This window comes from Typha latifolia, chromosome 1 (genome assembly GCF_019914945.1).
Source record: "Typha latifolia isolate L0001 chromosome 1, TyphaL0001v2, whole genome shotgun sequence".
In the NCBI taxonomy this organism is placed as follows: domain Eukaryota; kingdom Viridiplantae; phylum Streptophyta; class Magnoliopsida; order Poales; family Typhaceae; genus Typha; species Typha latifolia.
Window position 1 is genome coordinate 2,689,717 of NC_133086.1, and position 21,719 is coordinate 2,711,435.

At 38.3% G+C, this 21,719-nt stretch overlaps 3 protein-coding genes across 10 annotated transcripts; all 3 read left to right on the forward strand.

Moving 5' to 3' along the window:
- The first annotated feature begins 1,311 nt into the window (after positions 1–1,311).
- Positions 1,312–8,368, forward strand: LOC140785731 (uncharacterized). Of its 8 annotated transcripts, none has more exons than XM_073133719.1 (7): positions 1,312–1,559; positions 1,650–1,741; positions 2,270–2,439; positions 4,810–5,042; positions 5,128–5,304; positions 5,754–6,093; positions 7,055–8,368. In XM_073133719.1, exons 2-7 carry the CDS (start codon positions 1,731–1,733, stop codon positions 7,669–7,671), a joined length of 1,548 nt encoding a protein of 515 aa, XP_072989820.1. In that variant the 5' UTR covers positions 1,312–1,559; positions 1,650–1,730; the 3' UTR covers positions 7,672–8,368. The 8 variants fall into 8 exon arrangements, with proteins under 8 accessions (XP_072989820.1, XP_072989813.1, XP_072989836.1 ...); XM_073133727.1 differs by having other exon boundaries at positions 1,401–1,553; XM_073133712.1 differs by having other exon boundaries at positions 1,312–1,741.
- Positions 8,369–11,201: 2,833 nt separating this feature from the next.
- On the forward strand, positions 11,202–15,343 carry LOC140790113 (UPF0496 protein 1-like). The gene is made up of 2 exons (XM_073140046.1): positions 11,202–12,745; positions 14,970–15,343. Exon 1 carries the CDS (start codon positions 11,582–11,584, stop codon positions 12,722–12,724), a length of 1,143 nt encoding a protein of 380 aa, XP_072996147.1. The 5' UTR covers positions 11,202–11,581; the 3' UTR covers positions 12,725–12,745; positions 14,970–15,343.
- A 412-nt stretch (positions 15,344–15,755) lies between these two features.
- On the forward strand, positions 15,756–20,253 carry LOC140790103 (uncharacterized). Its single transcript, XM_073140034.1, has 2 exons — positions 15,756–16,680; positions 19,398–20,253. The coding sequence occupies exons 1-2, from the start codon at positions 15,911–15,913 to the stop codon at positions 20,041–20,043; spliced, it is 1,416 nt and encodes a 471-aa protein (XP_072996135.1). The 5' UTR covers positions 15,756–15,910; the 3' UTR covers positions 20,044–20,253.
- Positions 20,254–21,719: the final 1,466 nt, after the last annotated feature.

Consider the following 21,719-nt stretch of genomic DNA (forward strand, 5'->3'; position numbering starts at 1 on the left):
TTCCGGCTCATGCCACGTGTCAATCGAGACAAATGATCACCACCTTAAATCCAGAGAGCCGGGATTGAATATACCATCTTTATATATATATATATATATATATATATTGGATTTACGACCTTATCTGCTGTTCTATGGACTCTACAATAACGCCATTAGTTCCCTTGCTGACCATCGTCCGTTACGTGCATATACGCCAATACGCGGATGTTAAGACTTCTGGAGGTAACATATATAGTTAATTCGAGAAGTATATTTATTAATGAGTACTTTAATACGGATAGGTGTGATAAAAATTCTATAAATTTTTATTAGATTAAAATCAGTCTATGGGCAAGTTTATGCGACTAAGCACTCCGCCTTTTGTCACTATCCGTCCATCCCAAATTTTCAAAGAGTCAAAGCCATTGTATCATCACATATCTCTGGAATATTTTTTTGATGAAATTTGTGAAATTGGGTGGAATCATATTAGAAATTTGTGTTGCTGAGATAAGATACTTGTAGCTTTGTTAAAGTTAATACTTTTTTTAACTAATGTATAGATGAACTCTTAAATCTTTTATCTTTATACTATAATGCACTCTTAAGTTTTGCAAGGATTGAACTTCGGACAAATCGTGTAGATTAATCATCAATCCAAAAATTAAGAAAAAAATTAAAATAAATAATTTTGTATGAAAAAAGACATCAAAGAGTATAATTATTGTTATTCTCTTATAGATGCTGTCATCCTCTTTATTTAAATAGTTTTAGAGATAAAATATATATATATTTTTTATAATAGGATACATCTATTCGAAATGATAATTTTTTCGGACTAAAAAGAGAAGCTTTTCTAATAAAATAATTATTTCTATGAAGGGCATTCGAATATCGTTAGAATGAATTTTTAATCGAATTCCTACAACACTATTTTTTAAATAAAAACAAAAATTTTATGCATATTTAATTTATATAATTTAAGAAAATATCTTACAACTATCTACCGTTACACAGTGAACTCGGGGTTGTAACCAAAGTAGATGTTACTTGCTAATGTAAATTACACGATAGAATAATGTCAAGCTTATAGCAAATTAATTATCAAAAAAGAAAATTGTGAAAACTTCAAACGTGCATGGCACGTGCAGATCTCCACTGCAACGTAAGCAAAGAAACGATTCCGACAACCCATGACGAGGACAACGGCCGTTATCGACGGCGAAGATGATGTCATGCTATAGTGGTGGGCGGCGGTAAATAGGTTCAACTACAAGGGGGGGAAGTGGTATTCAATCTAATAACTGTGGGCGCGGTTTAATCCCGACTATGGTTCTCTAAGTGTAGTTAGCGATAATAAAACCCAGTCCACTCCCCCTTTTCGTTATTTCTACCCGCTCTCTCCTCAATTGCGACTTGCGAGCGAAGGGTAGTGAAGAGGAGAATAGAGAGGAGAGGAGAGGAGAGGAGGGAGAGGGAGCTCCTTGCGGATCGGTTGCAAGGTTAGATTGCAATTTCTTGATTGTAATTCTTGATGAAATGAGCTGATGAGTGGGAATCCCGAGCTCGAGGTATAGGTATCGGATTATGCTCGAATCTTCTTCTTTGGATTCGTTGATTATCCTTTGATTAACTTGGATGTTGCCGTATCCTGAGATCTTTGTTAGAATACGTTTGATGTGCTTCTGAATGATGGAGATCTGGCTTATGTGGACGTCGATATTTGATTCGAATTCTTCGTCGGTAGCATGTGTTTTAGGTAAAAGATTCGATGAATCTAACTTTCTGGGATTTGAAACACGGAAAATGATTGGGATCCGTTTTGTATTCGAGGAATTTTTTCTTAATTGGAGCCTTACCCCGACTTCTCTAATCTTTTTCTTTGGTGGTTTGATTCCGTTTTCTTCTTTTATTTTTCAAGGATTTTGAAGGAGGTGGGCTTTACAATGGATAAAATTCCTAAATTGGCATATTCCTTAATTGCGAGAATCTTCTTAGGTTGTGTTTTATGCTTTACTTATTTTGGACAATCGAAGCAGTCCACTGGAAAGCTTTTTATTGTTCTTTTCTAGAAGGTTAAATATGTTGGTGAAGAAAAGGCACCAGTCACAAAACTGCCAATTCTTGCACAGCTCTTTAAACAAAAAGAAATAGAATCTAGCAAGATTTCCAATTTTGAACTTATTCAAAAGTGAAAGCAAGTGGAAGGGACCTTGAGAGTACTTGTTTTTGGACTGAGTTGTTTATTGAAGTTTTTCTGATAAGTTCCTATGGTTGCCAAATTAAGGTCGATCATGTGTCCTTCAGCCCCTATATCTGAGTTGCTAGATTTCAAGGCATGTTCTACTGATGAAGAATATATACTGTTTCTGGGAGCAATGGAAGTTGGAGACCCAATACCAGAAAATATGATCATAGATGTGAACCCTTTCATGGTTGAACCGTGGAGTTCTCCTGGTTAGCATTTTCATACTGATAACTGCTTTCTTTTAATTGTTTGTCCTACTTTAAACTGAATTTACACTGATGCATGTGCACTGTTATATATATTGGGTATTGACCATATCTTGAGAACTCTTATCTAGAGAATAGTAATTTTAGTTGTTGCAAATTGTCACACATTTTCTAGTTCTTGACGGTCTAGTTGAATTATTAGGGTGATATTGTTTGTCGATTAATTGTTTTACTTTGTAAAGGAATTTAGAAAAGCCTCCTTTTGTTTGATGTTTCTTTGTGTTACTATCTGACATTTTAGGTTCTTCCCTGCATAGGACATTTGTCTGCAGCTTAGTCAATGAAAATTTTTATGAGATTTACTGTTACATATTGGAGGTGATACTACTTATAAGGAAAAGTGAAGTTTAAATCACATTATAAGAGATAATCTGAAACAAATCGGTAGAAGCAAAAAGGTTCACTTTGAATCCTTTTATTTATGACAAGTGGAAACAGAATGAAAATGCTAATAGGGCAATTTTGTTATGAGATAACATTATTTGACCTAGATATGTAAAGACAGTTTCATATTACAATTTAGTGTATGTGGATGGTCTAATTCATAAATCTAATTGAGACAATATTGTGCTGTTAAAAAGTCACCAATATAAAATCATAGGCACACTACTTACTAGTGCTACAATTGATGTAGGTTAATGATTAAAACTTTCATGGTTTTACACCCGCTCTAATTTTTTTCTAGGAAGTATGGGGCCCTAATAGAAAGCTCTTGCCAGTTCTGGTGTCAAATGCCATCATGGAAAGCCATCCTCTGTAGCTTCCTTAATATTTGAGTCATAATTTTGATTACAGATTTATCACTTAATTCCCTAAAATATCAAATATACCATTTCAAACATTCCATAGATCATATAATTATATCTATCTAGTTGAAAGCTCTAATGAGTCATATATGCCATATCGCCATCAATATTTTGGAAAGTACCACAACTATCTTGAATCCTCCACTCAAGTGTTCCATGACTTCCATATTTCATCTCTACTTCCCTCTTTGATGGACAAAGGGTTATTATGTCGACACCCTGCTGTATCGGTCTGAAGATCTTTCTATCTTTATTGGTTGAAATTCAAGCAAGAGCTAAAATCGAGATATTGAAATCAGATCCATTAACCAGAAGGAAACAAGTTTGCAAATTTTGAACAAACTAAGAAAATTAAGAAATATTTGTTAATAAACACTTATGCCACAGATCTTAGTTTCAACCAATCATGAAACGGATTGGCAAAGACATAACTAATCCCGATCTTGACCCAAAACTTTTCGGTGACTGGTTTAAATGTAGTATCATAGCTGATCCTAATCCGTTTCGGTCATATCGGCTAATCCATCTCGGTTGTATCGGTCGTATTGGTCAAAACTCGGCCAAAACTTCTTTTTTTAAGATTTAGGTTGGCTCTGAAATGGATCTAACCTGAGAGACATCAGTAATTGATGTCCCTGACTACCTCTTTTTTAGGTTTTTAGCTTTTACTCTATATCTCTCTCTCATTCTCTACTCCCACCTCTCACGCTTCACCGAGCTTATCGGACTGCTAATTTGGCGAGCTCTTTCGGCTATTCCAGACTTCGTTGAACTCGGGTGAGCTTTTTTCTCCTTTTTTTTTAAATTTATGTTCTCTCTCACTCTCTTTCTCTTCCACTCTTTAACTCTCTTGTTCTTATGATTGTAGAACAATACTGGAAAAAAAAAATCTCTCTTCATCTCATTTTTGCAATAATTATTCATGAGCATATAAATTAATCAGATCTAGCTCAAAATTCATTATAGTTTTGATTGAATACTTTTTTAATTTTTAGGCTTCATATATGAGTGATTTTTATTTTCTTATTTTTTTTGACACTTTTTCTAAAATTTTAAAATTTCTTTATATTTTTAAATAACATTTAAAATTTTATGTAATTATAAATTAATCTGATCCTATACGGGTGGCCGATATGGCTGACATTACCAATATGTATTGATTTTTTGGGTGGTCGATCCTAAGTTTTCGGTGCTTTGATTTATGCGAACAAGAAACTAGTGAAATTCAGTAAATATAGTTTGTTCCATATGGTAAACAGGAATTCAATGTGATTCAGCATATTGTTAGCATTAGTATACAATTATTGGATCCTTGTTGCTGTTGCAGGTCTAAGGAGTCACTTAAATTTTTTTTTCAAAGAGTCCCTTTCTTTTTTGTTGAGTGTTTTAATCCCCATGATGATACCTAAGTTGCTTCTTGCATCAGACTTCCTCTTCTTCTTTTTTAAAATGCTGTCAGAGTATATTCACATTGCAAAACAGCTGAGTAGCAAATATTGTTTTGCAGAAAACAGCTGGTACCTCTACAACTTAGAGGACCAAGGAGAAAATGGGGAAAATGATGTAAGAGTGACAAAATTTGGATATTGGAAAATAATGGATGCTCACAGAATATCGACTATTGGGAACAAAACTATTCTGGAATTTTATGAAGGCCAAGCACCATGTGGAAAAAAAACTGGGTGGATGATGCATGAATATCAGGCTGAACAAAAGGCTCAAGGATTTAATACAGCACAGGTACTTTTGCAACATAGTTGTTAGCTAATATGAATACCTCTGGGTACTTTTTATTTGATTATTGATGCAGTTATATCACTTGCAGAACTACTGTTATTTGTCTAGAGTCTTGCAATCTGGGCAGAGTTCAAATAGTGAGGAACTGGATAGACATTTGAAAAATGCTGATCTTCATTGTGGCCAGTTAGAATCTTATCTGCTATGCCTTGCAGAACAAGAAGAAAATAATTTCTTGTCACAGGAGACAATAGACAAATCCCAGGTAAAACCTTGTCTCTCTACGAAAATGACAATTTCAAAAGAAAAATCCTGGGCAACTAGTAGGAGCCTTTCTTTACTTTTGCATCATGGAAGATATAGTGCTTTGTGAATCTCTATTAGATGATTACAAGAAGGTGCTGTGATTAATTAGTTAAATGGGTTGTTGATTTGAAATGGTTAAATTAAATTTTTGACAACAAAGCCAGTTGAAATGGATTTCACTTTATGTTATTTTGGTTTACTTGTATAGTAAACATAAAATCTTATTTATCTTATAGGTATTATTTTTTTTCTATTGCTTTATTGATGTTTGATCTTGTCACTGAGTTCTGAATTTTTCAAGCTCATAGGAAGTGTTAAAGGTGGGAGCTTATGTTCTATCAATCGTTATAGATTGAATGCCTGGAAATTTTGAGATTTTCATTTTGATTTTTAATAAATTTTGATCAGATGGTGTTGGGGGATCAACGGAAGGTGACCGACTCTAACAGACTAGCAGACGAGCGAACAACTGAAAATTCTGCTGAGGAGATGCATGCTTTGTATGATTTCTCTAGAGAGGACTTCTTGGAAATGAATGATCTATTAAGTCTGGATTCATCTTCAACAAGTTCAGACAATTCAAGTAACATGTCAATAAATTCTGATGAATATTTCGATGCTGATGCCTTATTGAGAGATCTTCAGAATGAAAATAACCTGAGCATGGAGGTAGAGCATGCAGATTGCAGATTTAGTATATCTGCATCTGTACAATCAAATCGGGTGATTGTGTCTCCACCTGAACCAGGTATACTAGCCTTGAGTACTTTATTTACTTTATTTAAATCATGTTCTTGATTGCATGCCATGCTTTTTAATGAATTATTGCACTCTGTAGTTATTTTCTTTCTAAGTTTGCCAAATCACATCTTCTACTAATGTTACCCATTACTACATTCCAATTGGCAAATGTGCCAAGTATATAAGCTATAAACTTGTCAATATATCATTTTGATATCTGCCTGTCTATCTTAGATGCATTCTCTCACATGATTTCAACTACTTAAAAGTTAGAACTTAGAACTAAAAACTTAAATGTTTTAGATAAACAATAGGTCATGCAATATACCTAGGTTGTTGGAAATCGCAACAACTGGCTGTCGAGAATGGACACCCTATATTTGAGCCCATTACAAGTCTTAGACTGTTATTGTGCATATATCTGTCTCAGAACAATTTCTCTTTGTTCTTGATGTGGTTCTTATACTTCCTCGAATTATATTTCTCTGAAGCTGTACACTATCCTTGTATCACACATATACTTCAATATTCTTGTAACAGTAATGTTCTAGCCAACTTGTGTCCCTTAAAGCCTTTAAGTCTTAATCTTCTACAATTAACTCTTCTTGGTTAGAAGGTATTTACTACTGTCATTACTTTATCATCTCAGTGGTCTTAAATTCGAATTTCATTATGTTTCTCTCATTTATAATTTTAATTTTCTTTGCCACATTGAAATTAAAAAATAAACAAATATTTAAAATGCTGAATCTGAAAACAGAAAACCTCTCAAAGTGAAGCTCTTGATTACAGTTTGGATTTCACAATTTTTGTTATTCTTGTGCCTTTTCAATTGTTCTAAAGCACTATGTAGGCTTTTTTTCTGAATTTATCTACTACTATGTCATACGGATTTGGCTTTTGATTTTGATCTGTTGTTTGTAATGTCGATGTTGCATAACGCTTCACGGGCATCTGTTTGTTGACAGGTTTAGTTCGTGACCGTGGCAGTGACATTATGGTTGCAGAGAGCATGCCTGGCAATTCAGTGCTTGATGATGGCCAAGATTCACACCAAACTGTTTCCTTGCCTACTACTGAACATAACAAAGAGGGGGCTTCCCCCTCTGCAAGTTCGCAGGACAGTCAGGTGAACCACATAGTTTCTGAAAGCTCACAAGGTAGTAAGTTCCCCTTGCCTACTACTGGACTGCAGCACAATGATGGAGCTTCCCTGTCTGCAAGGTCGCAAAACATATGGGTGAACCGCACAGTTTCTGAAAGCTCACAGTATAGGAAGTCACCCTTGCTTACTACTGGACTGCAGCACAATGAGGGAGCTTCCCCCTCTGCAAGGTTGCAGAACAGCCGGGTAAACCGCACACTTTCTGAAAGCTCACAGGATAGGAAGTCCCCCTTGCCTACTATTGGACTGCAGCACAATGAGGGAGCTTCCCCCTCTTCAAGTTCGGAGAACAGCAAGGTGAACTGCACATTTTCTGAAAGCTCACAGGATAGCAAGTCCCCCCCAGGACAGGGAACAAGGTCTGTTAGTAAAATAGCAAAGTTGGGGAAGTACTGCTGCTTTGTAACATTTTGTCCCTGACATACTGCATTTGCCAAGTTTTCTCGCCATAAAAGAAAAAGAAAAGGGAAAAAAAGAATAGAATAGTAAAACTGTAGATCCTTCTAATATTACTATGTAGAGAGCGTCGTTGCCCCCATGGTTCTACATTCAGAAGCAGCTGCCAAGCTAAAGAGGTTGGAAGAATCTAAAGAATATCAACAGCTTTAAGTGTATCGAAATTTACTTTATACTGATCTACAAGTTGCAATGAAGAATGGTTTCACATTAATGATAAAGCACCATCAACTTGGCATAACTAGAAGAATTACTACTGTTAGATTTTCTTCTGGGCATTAATCAAAACCCAGCCATTTATCTCCGACAAGTTCGTTTGCAGGAAGTGTTATGTTTAGATATGGACCATAGACTTACTGTAAAATAGTTTCATTTTTGTCACTGGTGTCCTAGTCTCGTAGATATGTAGTTGTATTGTTTTGAGAATATATATGTAATAGTATTGTTACACTGATGTCAAGCTTGTTTGATTCGTCTGATCCTGATGTACGATAGATAGTGTATATGTTAGAAGACATCGATTGTACATATGTCAAGCTGCTGAAAACTCCTGGCAAACAGTTGTCTGACCCAACGCGCAACAGGCTTCTGTTACCATATGTGATTTATATGTATATATACTTCCAGTCAATTGCATCTTTTCCTTTGGCTTTAGTATTCATACTTGCTGTTCTTATCCTTTTTGTTCATGTGTATGCGAGTGTAAATGCTTGTCCATTAATTTTTTGTATATATACTTCCAGTCAATTGCATCTTTTCCTTTGGCTTTAGTATTCATACTTGCTGTTCTTATCCTTTTTGTTCATGTGTATGCGAGTGTAATGCTTGTCCATTATATGTATATATACTTCCAGTCAATTGCATCTTTTCCTTTGGCTTTAGTATTCATACTTGCTGTTCTTATCCTTTTTGTTCATGTGTATGCGAGTGTAAATGCTTGTCCATTAATTTTTTGTCGTTGGACAACTTTTTATGCAAGTGTTCAGGTTTTATCATGCGATTATTATGTCTAATTACTTGCAGCATTGAGATCTGCTAGCTCTGCATGTCTGTCGAGACCTGTTTAGGGGTTCAAATTGCAGTTATTCTCGATCAAGTTACGGCAATAGTCAATCCAGACTTAAGCTATTTATTAGCTATTAAATCATCTGCTAGCCCTACGATGTCAATTCCTGCGAAGATTTGGTGAATTACAGGACCTTAACTATTGGCTTCTCGTTTATTCAGTCAAGCTAAATAAATGTTATAGAACTCAAGTGAAAAAAAAAAACCTTGGACAAGTCAGTTGTGAGAAGCAGATACATAAGCTTTGCGTGTAGCTAAGCTATCCTTGGATAACTACCTCTCTTCTAATTTAATACTCTTGCTAAGATTGCGTTTGTTTGCAGCATTAAAAAGGAGCATTTTTTTCACAAATTAGTCCTGTCTTATTTATGAATCGCAATCCCACATATTTGCTTCACGCTATAAAAGTCGTCTCTCCTTCTCAGTATATCCACAGCTATCCTCAACCAAAATTTGTATTTGGTCTTTTGACTTTTGAGACCTCGTTATCTTCAGTGATGACTACTATAAACAACAACTAAAGAGACTGCACTTATTGGCTTGTTTGACTCCGTGCGATTGTTCGTGCTAAGGAGGGCTCACCCAATTCTTTTGACTTGTAAACTGAATACTTGTACAACACTGCCTCATGAGGAGTTGAAAAGCTCCCGCTTTCATAAAAAGTGGATAAAGAATCTTTCGAATTTAAACGAGCCGCCTATCAAGTCAACAGAGCTCTTGTGATCGAAGAATCTTTGAATTCAGAAGAGAACCTACCAAATACAACTGAGCTATTGCGAAGAATCAAAGAGGGTATAGGAACTTCCTATTGAAATCTCTACCGAACTTAGCGACTAATTGCATGATTCGAATTTGATACGAAGCTAAAGTTCTACTATGGTCGATCATGATGTATTAATTAACGTTCTATTTAGTTCTTTATATAACAAAGATGGACATTCTACTATTAGCACGTGCATCTCCACCAAAGCTTATCCATTCCCTTCTCACTACCGATATTTAATATATACGTACATTTAAACATACTTAGACTATCTCCCGTTCTTGCTTTAATTGTCGTGCTAAATCCTCGGACCTATGTTTCAATCTGGGGTTTGGTTATCTTTGACGTGGCGACTCGTCTATCCTACAGCGCCCGTAACCTACCGTGGAGCGCCACGTGTCAGCGAAGGTGGATCCCCGTCGCAACGGAGACCGCCCAAACTTGCACCGTAAGCTGCCGACCGCGCCTAGCTTCTTTGCAGGCGGAACGGTCGAAGAAAGCGACCGCCTAGAATCTCGCGCTCAACTAAAATTACCTAGTTACCCCCGGACGGGGCGCCAAGGGCTAAAAAAAGAGAAAAGTTTGAGACTTTTTTTAATAAAAAATATATATCCTAATATACGGAATTAAATTACACGGCATAAAATCTGAAACAGGCAAGCATTTAATCGATGCCAATTAATTGACCTTTTGTTCGTGTTCTAGTAGCAACAACCACCCACAAATGTCATCTACATCTCCTTGCTTTAGGGGCAGGTTTACTTAAACGAGAAGATAATTGAAAAGGAAAAGAAAAACATCTCACTTTTTTTTTAGGCCAAAGGCCGTGGCCCCCCCCCCGTAGGCAAGCTTGAGATCACTGAAGTGAATAAAAGATGGAATGCATGAGGATGTAATTAGTAGAGAATAGCACACGTAAGTGGCATTATAATACAAGTTTATCTTTTCAAGCAATAACTATTGAGTTGGTCTGACGCCTTCATAAATCGTTGAGCATGCAATGTACACGTTTTTCATATGAAATTGCTAATGAGACTCCTTGTTTTTTTAAATGCTAATGAGAGAGTTTTGATGGTTTAATGATAGTTTTGGGTTTGTATTAGAAAAATAGAACGATGAATTGGTGTAGTTAATGGTTAATTATTGCAATGCTAACGTCTGGGGATGTAGAGAAAGGGCCTGTGTGTTCCGACTAAACACACAGCCAAAAAAAGGAAGCAAGTGCAACGTGGACATTTCAGTTTTAGAATAGTTTCCTTAGCTGATGTCATATTGCTATAAGAATCTCTCTCTCTCTCTCTCTCTCTCTCTCTCTCTCTCTCTCTCTGGTTCATACTTGCTCTACTCCGCTCTTTTGATTTCTTTTTTTCTTTCCTTAATTGCCTCTCCCTTCTCCACTCTCTCTCTCTCTTGTCAATGCCAACCTATCTTTACCTTGCTTCCCGCTTCTAAACTGCAACGAGAGAGAGAGAGAGAGAGAGAGAGAGAGGTTGCTTCCCGTTATCGCCATTGCCCACCTGATCAACCCCTGCCTCTTCCCTTCCTTACCCTCGTTTATCATGCGTGCAAGACATTCTTAAATACCACACTCTTCCTCTTCCCTTCTCTTTCCCTTTTAACCTTCCCTCCCCCACTCTAAAAATCTCTCCACATCCCACATTCCTCTGTTCCTCCTCTTTCTTCTCCTCCAATCCTTCCAAAAGCATCCAAAGCTCTCATTTTTCCGTTTGCCCGTCTTGGTCGTCCTTATTTCTTCCGTAGAACATCTCCATATCCCACATTCCTCTTCCCTTTCCTCCAATCTTTTCATTATAGTCCCATAAAACCCCAATTATTCTCATTTGGAGTCGTCCTTATTTCTTCCATCCGCAATACTCTATTTCTCTTCTTCCCTTCCCCAAATCCACTCCAAAACCACCTAAAGCTTCAATCTTTTCATCATAACCCCATAAAAAACCTACTTTTCTTATCTGGGCCATCCGTATTTCTTCGGTATATTTGAACAAGCTCGTTGATCCGCAAAAATCTTCCCTTTCCGCTTCCTAGATGGGTGGTCAGCTTAGCAGAAGGCCTGGGACACCGGCACTTCAAGTCGCCGCCGGTGGCCACAACACCATGGAGTACTTGACCGAGCTGAGCTCCTACGAGGCGGCGTGCCGCCTCGACCCGGATCTCCGGTCCTTCGACACGACGCTGCAGCAGCGCACGAGCCGCGTTATCTCCACCCTCGCCATGGGTGTCGAGGTCCGGTCCCTCTCCTTTGACTCCCTCCGCGAGGTCACCGGCTGCCTCCTGGAGATGAACCAAGAAGTCGTCAAGGTCATCCTGGAATGCAAGAAGGACATATGGAACAACCCTCAGCTCTTCGACCTCGTCGAGGACTACTTCGAGAACAGCCTCCAAACTCTCGACTTTTGCACCGCCCTTGAGAAGTGCCTTAAGAAGGCCCGCGATTCCCAATTGATCGTCCATGTTGCGCTCCAGCGATTCGAAGAAGAGGAGGAGCTGGAAGAAGAAGAAGATGGTAGGAAGAAGTATTCAAGGACATTGGAAGAATTGAGGCATTTCAAGGCGGCCGGCGATCCGTTCACCGAGGAATTCTTCCAGGTATTTCAATCCGTATACAGGCAGCAGCTTTCGATGCTTGAGAAGTTGCAGCAGCGCAAGACGAAACTCGACAAGAAGATCAAGTCCATAAAGGCATGGAGGAAGGTTTCAAGCATAATCTTTGTGGCCACTTTTGCCGCAATTATAATCTGTTCGGTGGTGGCGGCTGCTATAGCTGCACCTCCAATTGCCGCTGCTCTGGCTGCTGCGTCATCCATCCCAGTTGGTTCTATGGGCAAGTGGATCGACTCACTGTTGAAGGACTACCAAGAAGCACTGAAAGGACAAAAGGAGGTGCTTAGCTCAATTCAAGTCGGAACCTACATCGCGGTCAAGGACTTGGAGAGTATTCGTATTCTTCTTGATCGATTGGAGGTCCAAATCAGCTCGCTGTTGGATAATGCTGATTTTGCACTGAGGGACGAGGAGGCGGTGAAGTTTGGGATCGAGGAGATTAGGAAGAAGCTGGAGGTGTTTATGAAAAGTATAGAGGATTTGGGGGATCAGGCAGATCGGTGTAGCAGGGACATCAGGAAGGCGAGGACTGTTGTGTTGCAGAGGATCATCAGGCACCCAAATTGAACTGAATGGATGAAGTTAAAGGTATGTTCTTGTGGAAATTGTTGAAATGGGTTACTTACTTTTTATTCTAATGCACTGGTACAAGTACATAAACTGCACTAGTTGTAAATGGTTTTCCTTCACCATTTTATGGATTACTAACAGAATAGTAGTTTCTGTATCCTTTAGGCTTCTCTATTTCTTAATTAGTTGATCTTAATGCGCCGCACAACATATGGACACCTCTTCCTAAAGCTAGTTTAAGGGGCTTTTACTTTTGCTACTCTAGAATTGGCATAATAGTCAAAAGAGACCAAAGAATTGTTGTACCAAAGACACAGGGTGAAGACCTTGGCTCAGATACGGGGACGTGTAATACCAAGCCGGTGTGTCATTGGCACACTAAATAATATTGACATATCAAGAAAATAATCCTTAAGCCTTTATTGAACCTGAAAATGGGTTTTAAGGGCTATAATAAAATCTTTCAATACTAGATATTAGTATAACGTATGCAATTAAATTCTAATCTCATCATTGTTCTCACAGTTTCTAAGATCTTCTAAGTTGGGGCAAATAACTTTGGGAAAATAAAAATTTCCATTTGATTTCTAAAATTTGAAGTATAATCTATATGGATCAAGCACTACAATGCAAAGAGGAATCACAAAGGGATAAAAGAGACTCCAAGTTAGGTTTGTTTAAAATAAAATATTATCAATTCCTAATGGTGCATCGGCATGGGTAACCATGAGGGAGTATCGAGATACTCTTCTCTATGTGTGGGTGCCGATAATTTATTGGCACAACACATATTGATCTGTGCCAACCATGCTGATTGGCACCACAGTTCATGAAAGAGACTAAATATCTAAAGACTAAAATACCTAACATATGTTTTAAGATAAAATAGAAAGTTACATTGGACAAAATTTTCATCCAAGATGTTGCATTGAGTTAAGTGTATATTAGATTTATCTTGATATGAAGTCATTCTTGCAAGTTATGGCCCATCATAGCTCTTTTTAACTATTGATATAAACAAAAGACTTCTTCAGCGATCTCTAGAATAACCACAGGGTTGTTTGACAGTTGAAACTCCACTTTCCCTTTTTGACTATTTCTTGCTCAACTTTTTTTCAAATACCTTTTTTGCTTATATAACTGCATCCAGGCATTAATACTTTTGTAGTCTTGCTAATGCAATATACAGGCAATGTTCAGTGTCAAAGTCGGAAAATGCTGTGAAAGATTCACCCCAGTATTGAGGTAGCACTATGTTGAAAAACTTAGTACTTGTGCCAAGTGTCAACATACCTTACATGGTCCTATAGTTCAACCTCTTAAGCAGCCAAGAAGTGTGTGTTAAAATATAACATGCTACATTTAAGTAAAAGACATTGGTTGATTCTTAAGTTAAAGCAAATAAGATTTTAGATTAAAATAGTCTACCACTTGACTGTTCAGAAGTGTTCTTTAGTGGAGTATCTTGCAAAGCCATACCAAGCGGTTGTCTTATATAAGTAGGCCGCTTCACTTTTTGAGTGTAAGAAGTATCAGGTTAAGTGATTTCATGGCCAAATTCTTGGATCTATCAACCTTTGTGCAATTGTATCTGATTCATCCCTGTAATTTTATGATCGCCACACTAGAGGTACTCCAGCATGTTCTTCTTCTCTTAAACTCTCTCTCCTTATAGCTGTTTACCCCATGAAGTTTCTTTAATTCCTTCTTGCAGAAGATAATATAGTGGTGCAGAAGATTTCATTTATTGGCTCCAACTTCCATTCAGCAAGCTAACTAATGTCCATCTCAGAAGAAATATCTAATATGGAAGAAAGTCTTTCAGCTAAACATATTTTTGTATGACAGATTATAATGACAGACAATTCCATCAGAGATAATGTGCCACACCACCCATAGTTCTTGTCTACAAAGAAGTGGTTTGTTCTGCCTTTAGTAGTGCTGACACACAATGACATCAAATCACAGAATAAACCTGTGGGAAAGACAAGAATACACTAATGAATAGTAGACCTTTTGATTACTTATGTGATTAGAGAAGCTGGTCTAGATGCATTCCTCAATAGGGATCAGCTTGTATGCTTTACTGTAATGCATCTATATTGAGTAGCATCAATTTTACCGGCATTGAAAACCAAATATATGTCCTGGTTTGGTAGAAATGGAAGCTTTCTAAAAAGTTATTCTGGCTTTATGAGAAAAAAATATTTTGGTTCTAACTGTCTTACTTCATGTGTTGCAGATATTGAAAAAACTTTGCTGGTTTACCTGTATACTACCTGTCGCTTGAACACTGACTACATCTGAGAATAAGATTCATGCTGCTTGTGGAATAGTGGCGATTTGGGCTTCAGGGTTTAAAGGTCCCAAAACTTTCAAAGCGAAGAGAGAAGCTAGGGAAGCCCATCCCACACCGTCATGAATGAACCTTTGACTGTTTTATTCTTTTGAACTCTGTTAAATGTTCTGCGTGGCTTGAAAGTATTTCTTTCCTTTCCTATTTATCTCATTTTTCTCCTCAAGACTTATTTCTTTTTAAGATTGAATCTGTTCAGTGCCACCTTTTCGTGCAATCATCACTTTGCTAATAATATATTCGATCATATTATGTGCGAATACTGTAATTTTCATGTTATGTCATCTGCAATTGAGTTTCATGTAGCCAAATGAAAAGCAAAATATAGTGAATAGTTTGGCCTTTTAGTGTAGTTATGCCATCCTTATCATAGGCAAATTACCAAGAAAAGGGTAGAGTTAGTACCAATCTCTCATGGTTATTATGACTTGTTATCCAGGGTGTATGATTGCCAAAAGAATGTGAATAATAGCATTTATCAGTCATTGTTTACAGTTATACTTAATTATCATGATATTCTTGTGTCAAAAAATTATAGCATGAGAGAAAAGTTTTTGCCATGCACTATGTGGTCGATGCTAGAATCCGAAAGCAGCAAATCGGGTACAAGCCTTTGGCTCCATGGATATTCCGTTTGTTAACGGGTTATCGGATCCACCACTCCCGTCGCAAGGGTGTAATGGTAAAGTCACACGAATGACTCTTGGCTCCAGCCCTCTGATTCCTAAAACCCAAACCCCAACCCCTCCTAAAAAGCTCGAAACCCTCCTCTTTCCTCCTCCTCGAGCTCTAAATCTCGCCTCTCCTCTCATCTCCTCTGCTTATCCATGGCAGAGCTCAAGCGCCTATCGGAGAGCCGGGACCTGACGCGAATCGAACGCATCGGGGCCCACTCGCACATCCGTGGCCTCGGACTCGACTCTTCCCTTGAGCCCCGCGCCGTCTCCGATGGCATGGTCGGCCAGCTCCCCGCCCGCAAGGCTGCTGGACTCATCCTCCAGCTCATCAGGGGCGGAAAGATCGCAGGACGCGCCATCCTCCTTGCCGGCCAGCCCGGCACCGGCAAGACCGCCATCGCTATGGGCCTCGCTAAGTCCCTCGGCCAAGAGACCCCCTTCGCTTCCGTCTCCGCTTCCGAGCTCTTCTCCCTAGAAGTCTCCAAGACGGAAGCTTTGACTCAGGCCTTCCGCAAAGCCATCGGCGTACGAATCAAGGAAGAAGCCGAGATCATCGAGGGCGAGGTCGTCGAGATCTCCATCGATCGCCCCGCCTCTGGAGCGGGGAACTCTTCCTCGTCGGCGGCGACGAAGACAGGGAGATTGACGCTAAAGACCACTGATATGGAGACTGTGTATGATTTGGGCGGGAAGATGATTGAAGCCTTGGCAAAGGAGAAGGTGCAAAGCGGTGACGTTATCGCTCTTGATAAGGCTGCTGGAAAGGTTACCAAGCTTGGAAGGTCTATTGGAAGGTCTAGGGATTACGATGCCGTGGGGCCGCATACAAAGTTCGTGAGATGCCCTGAGGGAGAGCTGCAGAAGCGGAAGGAGGTCGTGCATTGTGTTACTCTACATGAGATCGATGTCATCAATAGCAGGTATGGTGATCTTGAGAAACCTTTTTTTTATCTTCTTCTTGTAGTTGCTATTTTATTTGAGTATATGTGTTTTGCCCCTGTTCTCTCTCTTTGGCCCTGTAAACATCATGTTCTAGATTTTGGTTGTATCTATGAGTAGGATAATTACCAAGATACTGTGTTAGTATGAACTTTGGTTTTATCCTTTAGCTTGTCTTATCTGAATAAACCCAAAACCGTAAGATGATAAATGTATAGAGGAAGTTTTGCGTCTTGCTTGGATCACATTTCTGTTTGTTTCACCGTGGACAACGACACAAAATATTCCATTATAAACAGGCTAGTAATTCCTTTAGCTAAATGCTTACTTGAGATGTTATATCCCAAATCAATTACTGTATCCTTTTAGATTTCTCATATCAGTTTTGGTCTTCCCTCACTCACCATGCATAACCTAAAAAAAAAAATCAGTCTTCTGTATTGGTGAAATTAGGTGGTCTTTATCAGCTTGTTCATGTCAATTAAATTCTATCCTCCCATAATCTATCCTCTATGGGTGGTGTCCTAACTTGTGTTTTGCTACATTTGTACATATGCGATTCATTTGCTTTAATATCCTTATCTCTCCAACAGTCTAATTTTGCTTATGTTGTTTCCTAGTTGTTAAATTATCATCCATAAACATTGTTGGTCTTGTAGCTGACTAGTTCTATAAAATTATATGCTATCTTAAGGCATATTGTGATGGATCACACAAGATAGTAGAGATATTACTCCGTTCAACCATTATGTTCTAATTCTAAGCTTGCAACTATTTTAGTTGTTGCACTATATATCTTATATAATGAAATGTCCTAGGTTTTCCTTTTTCCATGAAATTGTCGGACCATAAATACAAAAGTATGAGAAACAATTCTTATGCATCTGTTTAGGCCCTCTCAATACCAGGCATATTATATACATACAATAACATCTTAGTCCAAATTTTTATTAGCATCATCTTATTTTAGATTTCAGTTTTCTTCTTTTGTTGTCTTTGTTTTAAATTCTTTTACTTTCTCTCTTCTTGAATCCCATTAGAACTCTGGGACAGCTTGTTAGTTTAATCTTTTTCATCCAATTTCTTAAGCATGTATGTGGCACCGTTGACCTATATTGTGCAATTAACATCTTACCCTGTGTAAGCATAACATTTCTGTGAGTTAATTTTTCGATTCTTTAAGTAAATTTAACAACGAAAGGTTATTTTAGTAAGGTAAAAGCTTGTTTAACTGTTATTTGGTCGACTTATAAAAAGCATCTAAATACTTTTCCTTCTTAACAAAGATATTATTAATAATTAAAAGTTGAAAGACTGACATCATCTTTCCTAGCGTAACTGTAGTACTCATTACTCTAGAAGAAATTGCATCTGTATGATATCTGGTTTGAAATTTTCAATAATTTCTTGTAACCTGACTAGGATGAAATTGGCACAAGAGTTTCTTTTATCTTATTTTTTAATTGCTGCTCAAGTACCTTTCTGATCATCCAGCATTGTTCTGAGATTGGCATAACATCATTGGTCTCCAAATTAGCCAGATATAATGTCTAGAATTCCGTGAGGTATTTGTAATTTGAAAGCCAGTCATGAAAGGAATCTATGGTTTTATTGAGTTTTGGTTGTCCAAGGTCCTGTATTAAGCTGACTTATTCAACCCTACCCATTGAAATGTCATCTATCTAGCAACAAAGGAATTCAAGATTGGACTGTACCTAAGAGAATATTTGCTCCCTTTCTGATTCGAGTCATTGCTTAAATTTAGGAGTTTTGAACTTCAGTTGATTAGGACAAAAGAAACTGAGAAAGTGGATATTTTAGTTGTTTTGATTCTTATTTTAAAATTATGTTGAAGGTTCTAAATAGATTGAGAACATTTTAAATTAGTTTGAGTTGTGGTTTGATATTATCTGGCTCTCTTTATATAGGAGGGCTAATAAGAAGTTGGGAATCTTCTGATTATGAAATCTGAAGAAATATTTTTTTCTTCTTGGAGGATTCCACATACACTTCTCCCAACCACCTCTTCTCCTTTCTCTTCATCTTCTATCTGATGCAGGAGAAGAAACCCTCGCTCTACTCAAAAGGGTCAGTGCTTAATAAAGCTTCAAGCATCACTGCAACTAAGTTTGGCCCACAAAAGCTTGAAATATGCCATGCTAGTATGCATGTAAAATGAAATGGCAAGTTACAACCAGATTGATCATTAGAGTCAATCACAATTGATCATTGATCATTACGATCAACTATAACAACTAATTTCAAGCCAAGTGTGGAAGAAAAAAAGATGCACCTTTTTCTTGACAAATTTAGTTGAGCATCATATATTTGGATCTGATAAAGATTCTTTAGGTTGAATAGATTTGATGATCTTGATTTACTGATTTGGTACGGTGTCTGGGAGTGATCAGCAATAAGTATGACTGTCTGAGATCACCTTCTGTCTAAACAATGGGAATTCTTGAAGATACATTAGAAACTGTGGAGCAATAGATTTTTCAGCAAGGATTAGCACTCGATGGATCGCAAAGGACTCTACTTAGCTCTTCTGCACTCTCAAATTTCAATTATCTCATGACATTATCGGTGGACAACTATATGCAATTTCATAAGGAAACACAAGTTATATAAGAAGATATGCTTCTTATTTTCTTTAAAATAGGGCTATTTATCTTGTTTTAATTCTGCTTGCCTTCAGAACACAGGGTTTTCTTGCTCTTTTCACTGGCGATACTGGCGAAATTCGTGCTGAAGTTAGAGAACAGATAGATACAAAGGTAGCAGAGTGGAGGGAGGAGGGGAAAGCTGATATAATCCCAGGTGTCCTCTTCATTGATGAGGTTCACATGCTTGACATCGAATGCTTCTCGTTCCTGAACCGTGCATTGGAGAATGAGATGGCTCCTATCTTGGTCATTGCAACAAATAGAGGAATCACAACCATCCGTGGCACAAATTATAGATCACCCCACGGAATCCCGCCTGACTTCCTAGATCGCTTGTTAATAATATCAACTCAGCCATATACAGAGGAGGAGATTGGCAAGATTCTAGACATCAGGTGTGAAGAGGAAGATGTGGAGATGTCCAAGGATGCTAAGGTTTTGCTAACAAAGATTGGTGTGGAAACCTCTTTGAGGTATGCAATCCACTTGATCACAGCTGCTGCATTGGCTTGCCAGAAGCGAAAAGGTAAGATGGTTGAGATGGAGGATGTAAGCCGTGTGTACCAGCTGTTTCTTGATGTCAAGAGATCGACACAGTATTTAATGGAGTATCAGAGTCAGTACATGTTTAGCGAAGTGCCAAAAGAGGGAGACGACGATGAAACCATGCAATCTTAAGCTGGACTAGGGTCAATCTGGATGTAAGCCTCATAATCTTACTGTAAGAATACATGATGGTACATTACTTTTTTTTTTCCCTGATTGCTAATTAGGTGAGATGAATGTCTTAACTGTAAGATGATACTATCATAAGCTTTTCCTTTGCAGAGAGCTGTAACCTGTTTTAGAATTTTTAAGTAAACTTTAAGGCTAAGTAGTTTCTTTTTATTTGCTTATTTGGCTCTATTTCAGAGAACTCTCCAAGATCTATGTTGTACTTTCCATGATCATACAACACATGTTCTGAAATCACAGTATGCGATGCAGGGCATGTGCCCTTACTTGGGATAGCCAATGTCTAATGCAAGTGTGATTCAGACTAGTTGGCTTCCATATGGTCCACTTGAGGTGAGTCCATGTTTTGTCTCTTGGTTTAAGAGCCTATAGCACAGGTGCATTTGAAGCTCATGTTTTGAGATTAAACCAGCATCGAATCGCCCGAGACGGCACACGTGCACGTGTGCGCATGTGTATATGCATGTATGTGTGTGCATGCATGCATGACGACGCACGTGTGCGCGCATGTGGGCATGTGCTGGTTGGATGCACATGGCTGAGTACACCCAAGATCCTGGTCAAAGGAATGGCAGATTGGCAGGGGAAGGAAGACAAGAGCCAAAGGGGAGGCTCGTCTTAGGCATCTGATTTGGTGAGCAGAGCATACTCATGAGGAGTGGAGTGGGTAGGCACATGGAATGCCATAAAAATTGACACATGAGAAAGGAATGCTTCAGCATTCGGAGTCCCTCTTTTTCTTTCCACAAGGAATTAAAGCTGGGTTGGGGTATTTGGAAACACAGGGGTGCTGATTCCATACCTCTGAGATTCTCATCCAGCATGATGGACTGCAGTGAGGCAAGAACTGTTATTATGTGTTCAGTGCCAGCTTCGCAGATGTTAATAATGCTCTCTGCTCATAAGATCTTGTGGATGATTCGAATAAATGGATGGGAGAGAAACAAAGCAGTGATGGGTGAACATTCCAAACTAAACACAGATGCTCCCTTCGATTTGTGCAATTCTTTATCTGATTCAAGGGCAAAACAATGCTGCAGGAGACAAGAGATTGACTAGGGAAATACTTTAGTTTATATTGGCATGCCACATGACCCAAGGATGGTTTCAAAGGAGACAGCCTTGGAGGTATAAAACATTATTAAAAGGAGGCGACAAGTAGATGGATGTATTCAACTGAGCTCAGGGATCACAGAGCTTATTAAATTGCCAACATGGCTTTGGGCATGGAGGATCTGAATTAAGGATCTTATCTTCTACTAAGAATGCTCTCCATTTCCTCCAAATAACCAACTAAGTCTATGGGTTATATAGTCTAATTAAAGTGCAGCACCTATGACCTTTGTCCTCAAAATCGCAGACACAACTCGTCGCAGTACAATGGCCACTTTGTGATTAGACCAGCCTTCGTCCTCTTTGGTGATAACATCTATTGAAGAACCATACATAGCCTTTTACTTTCTTCCTGTAAACTTCAATTTTTCTTGTTTTTTTTTTCTCTCTCTATATCTTTGAAGGGGGGGAGAGAGAGTGAAACAGACCCAGAGAGAGAATTCGCAATGCAGTAAAGCTAAGCCCATGATTGTCTCGCATCATGCCCTTTAGCTGTTGCATCATAC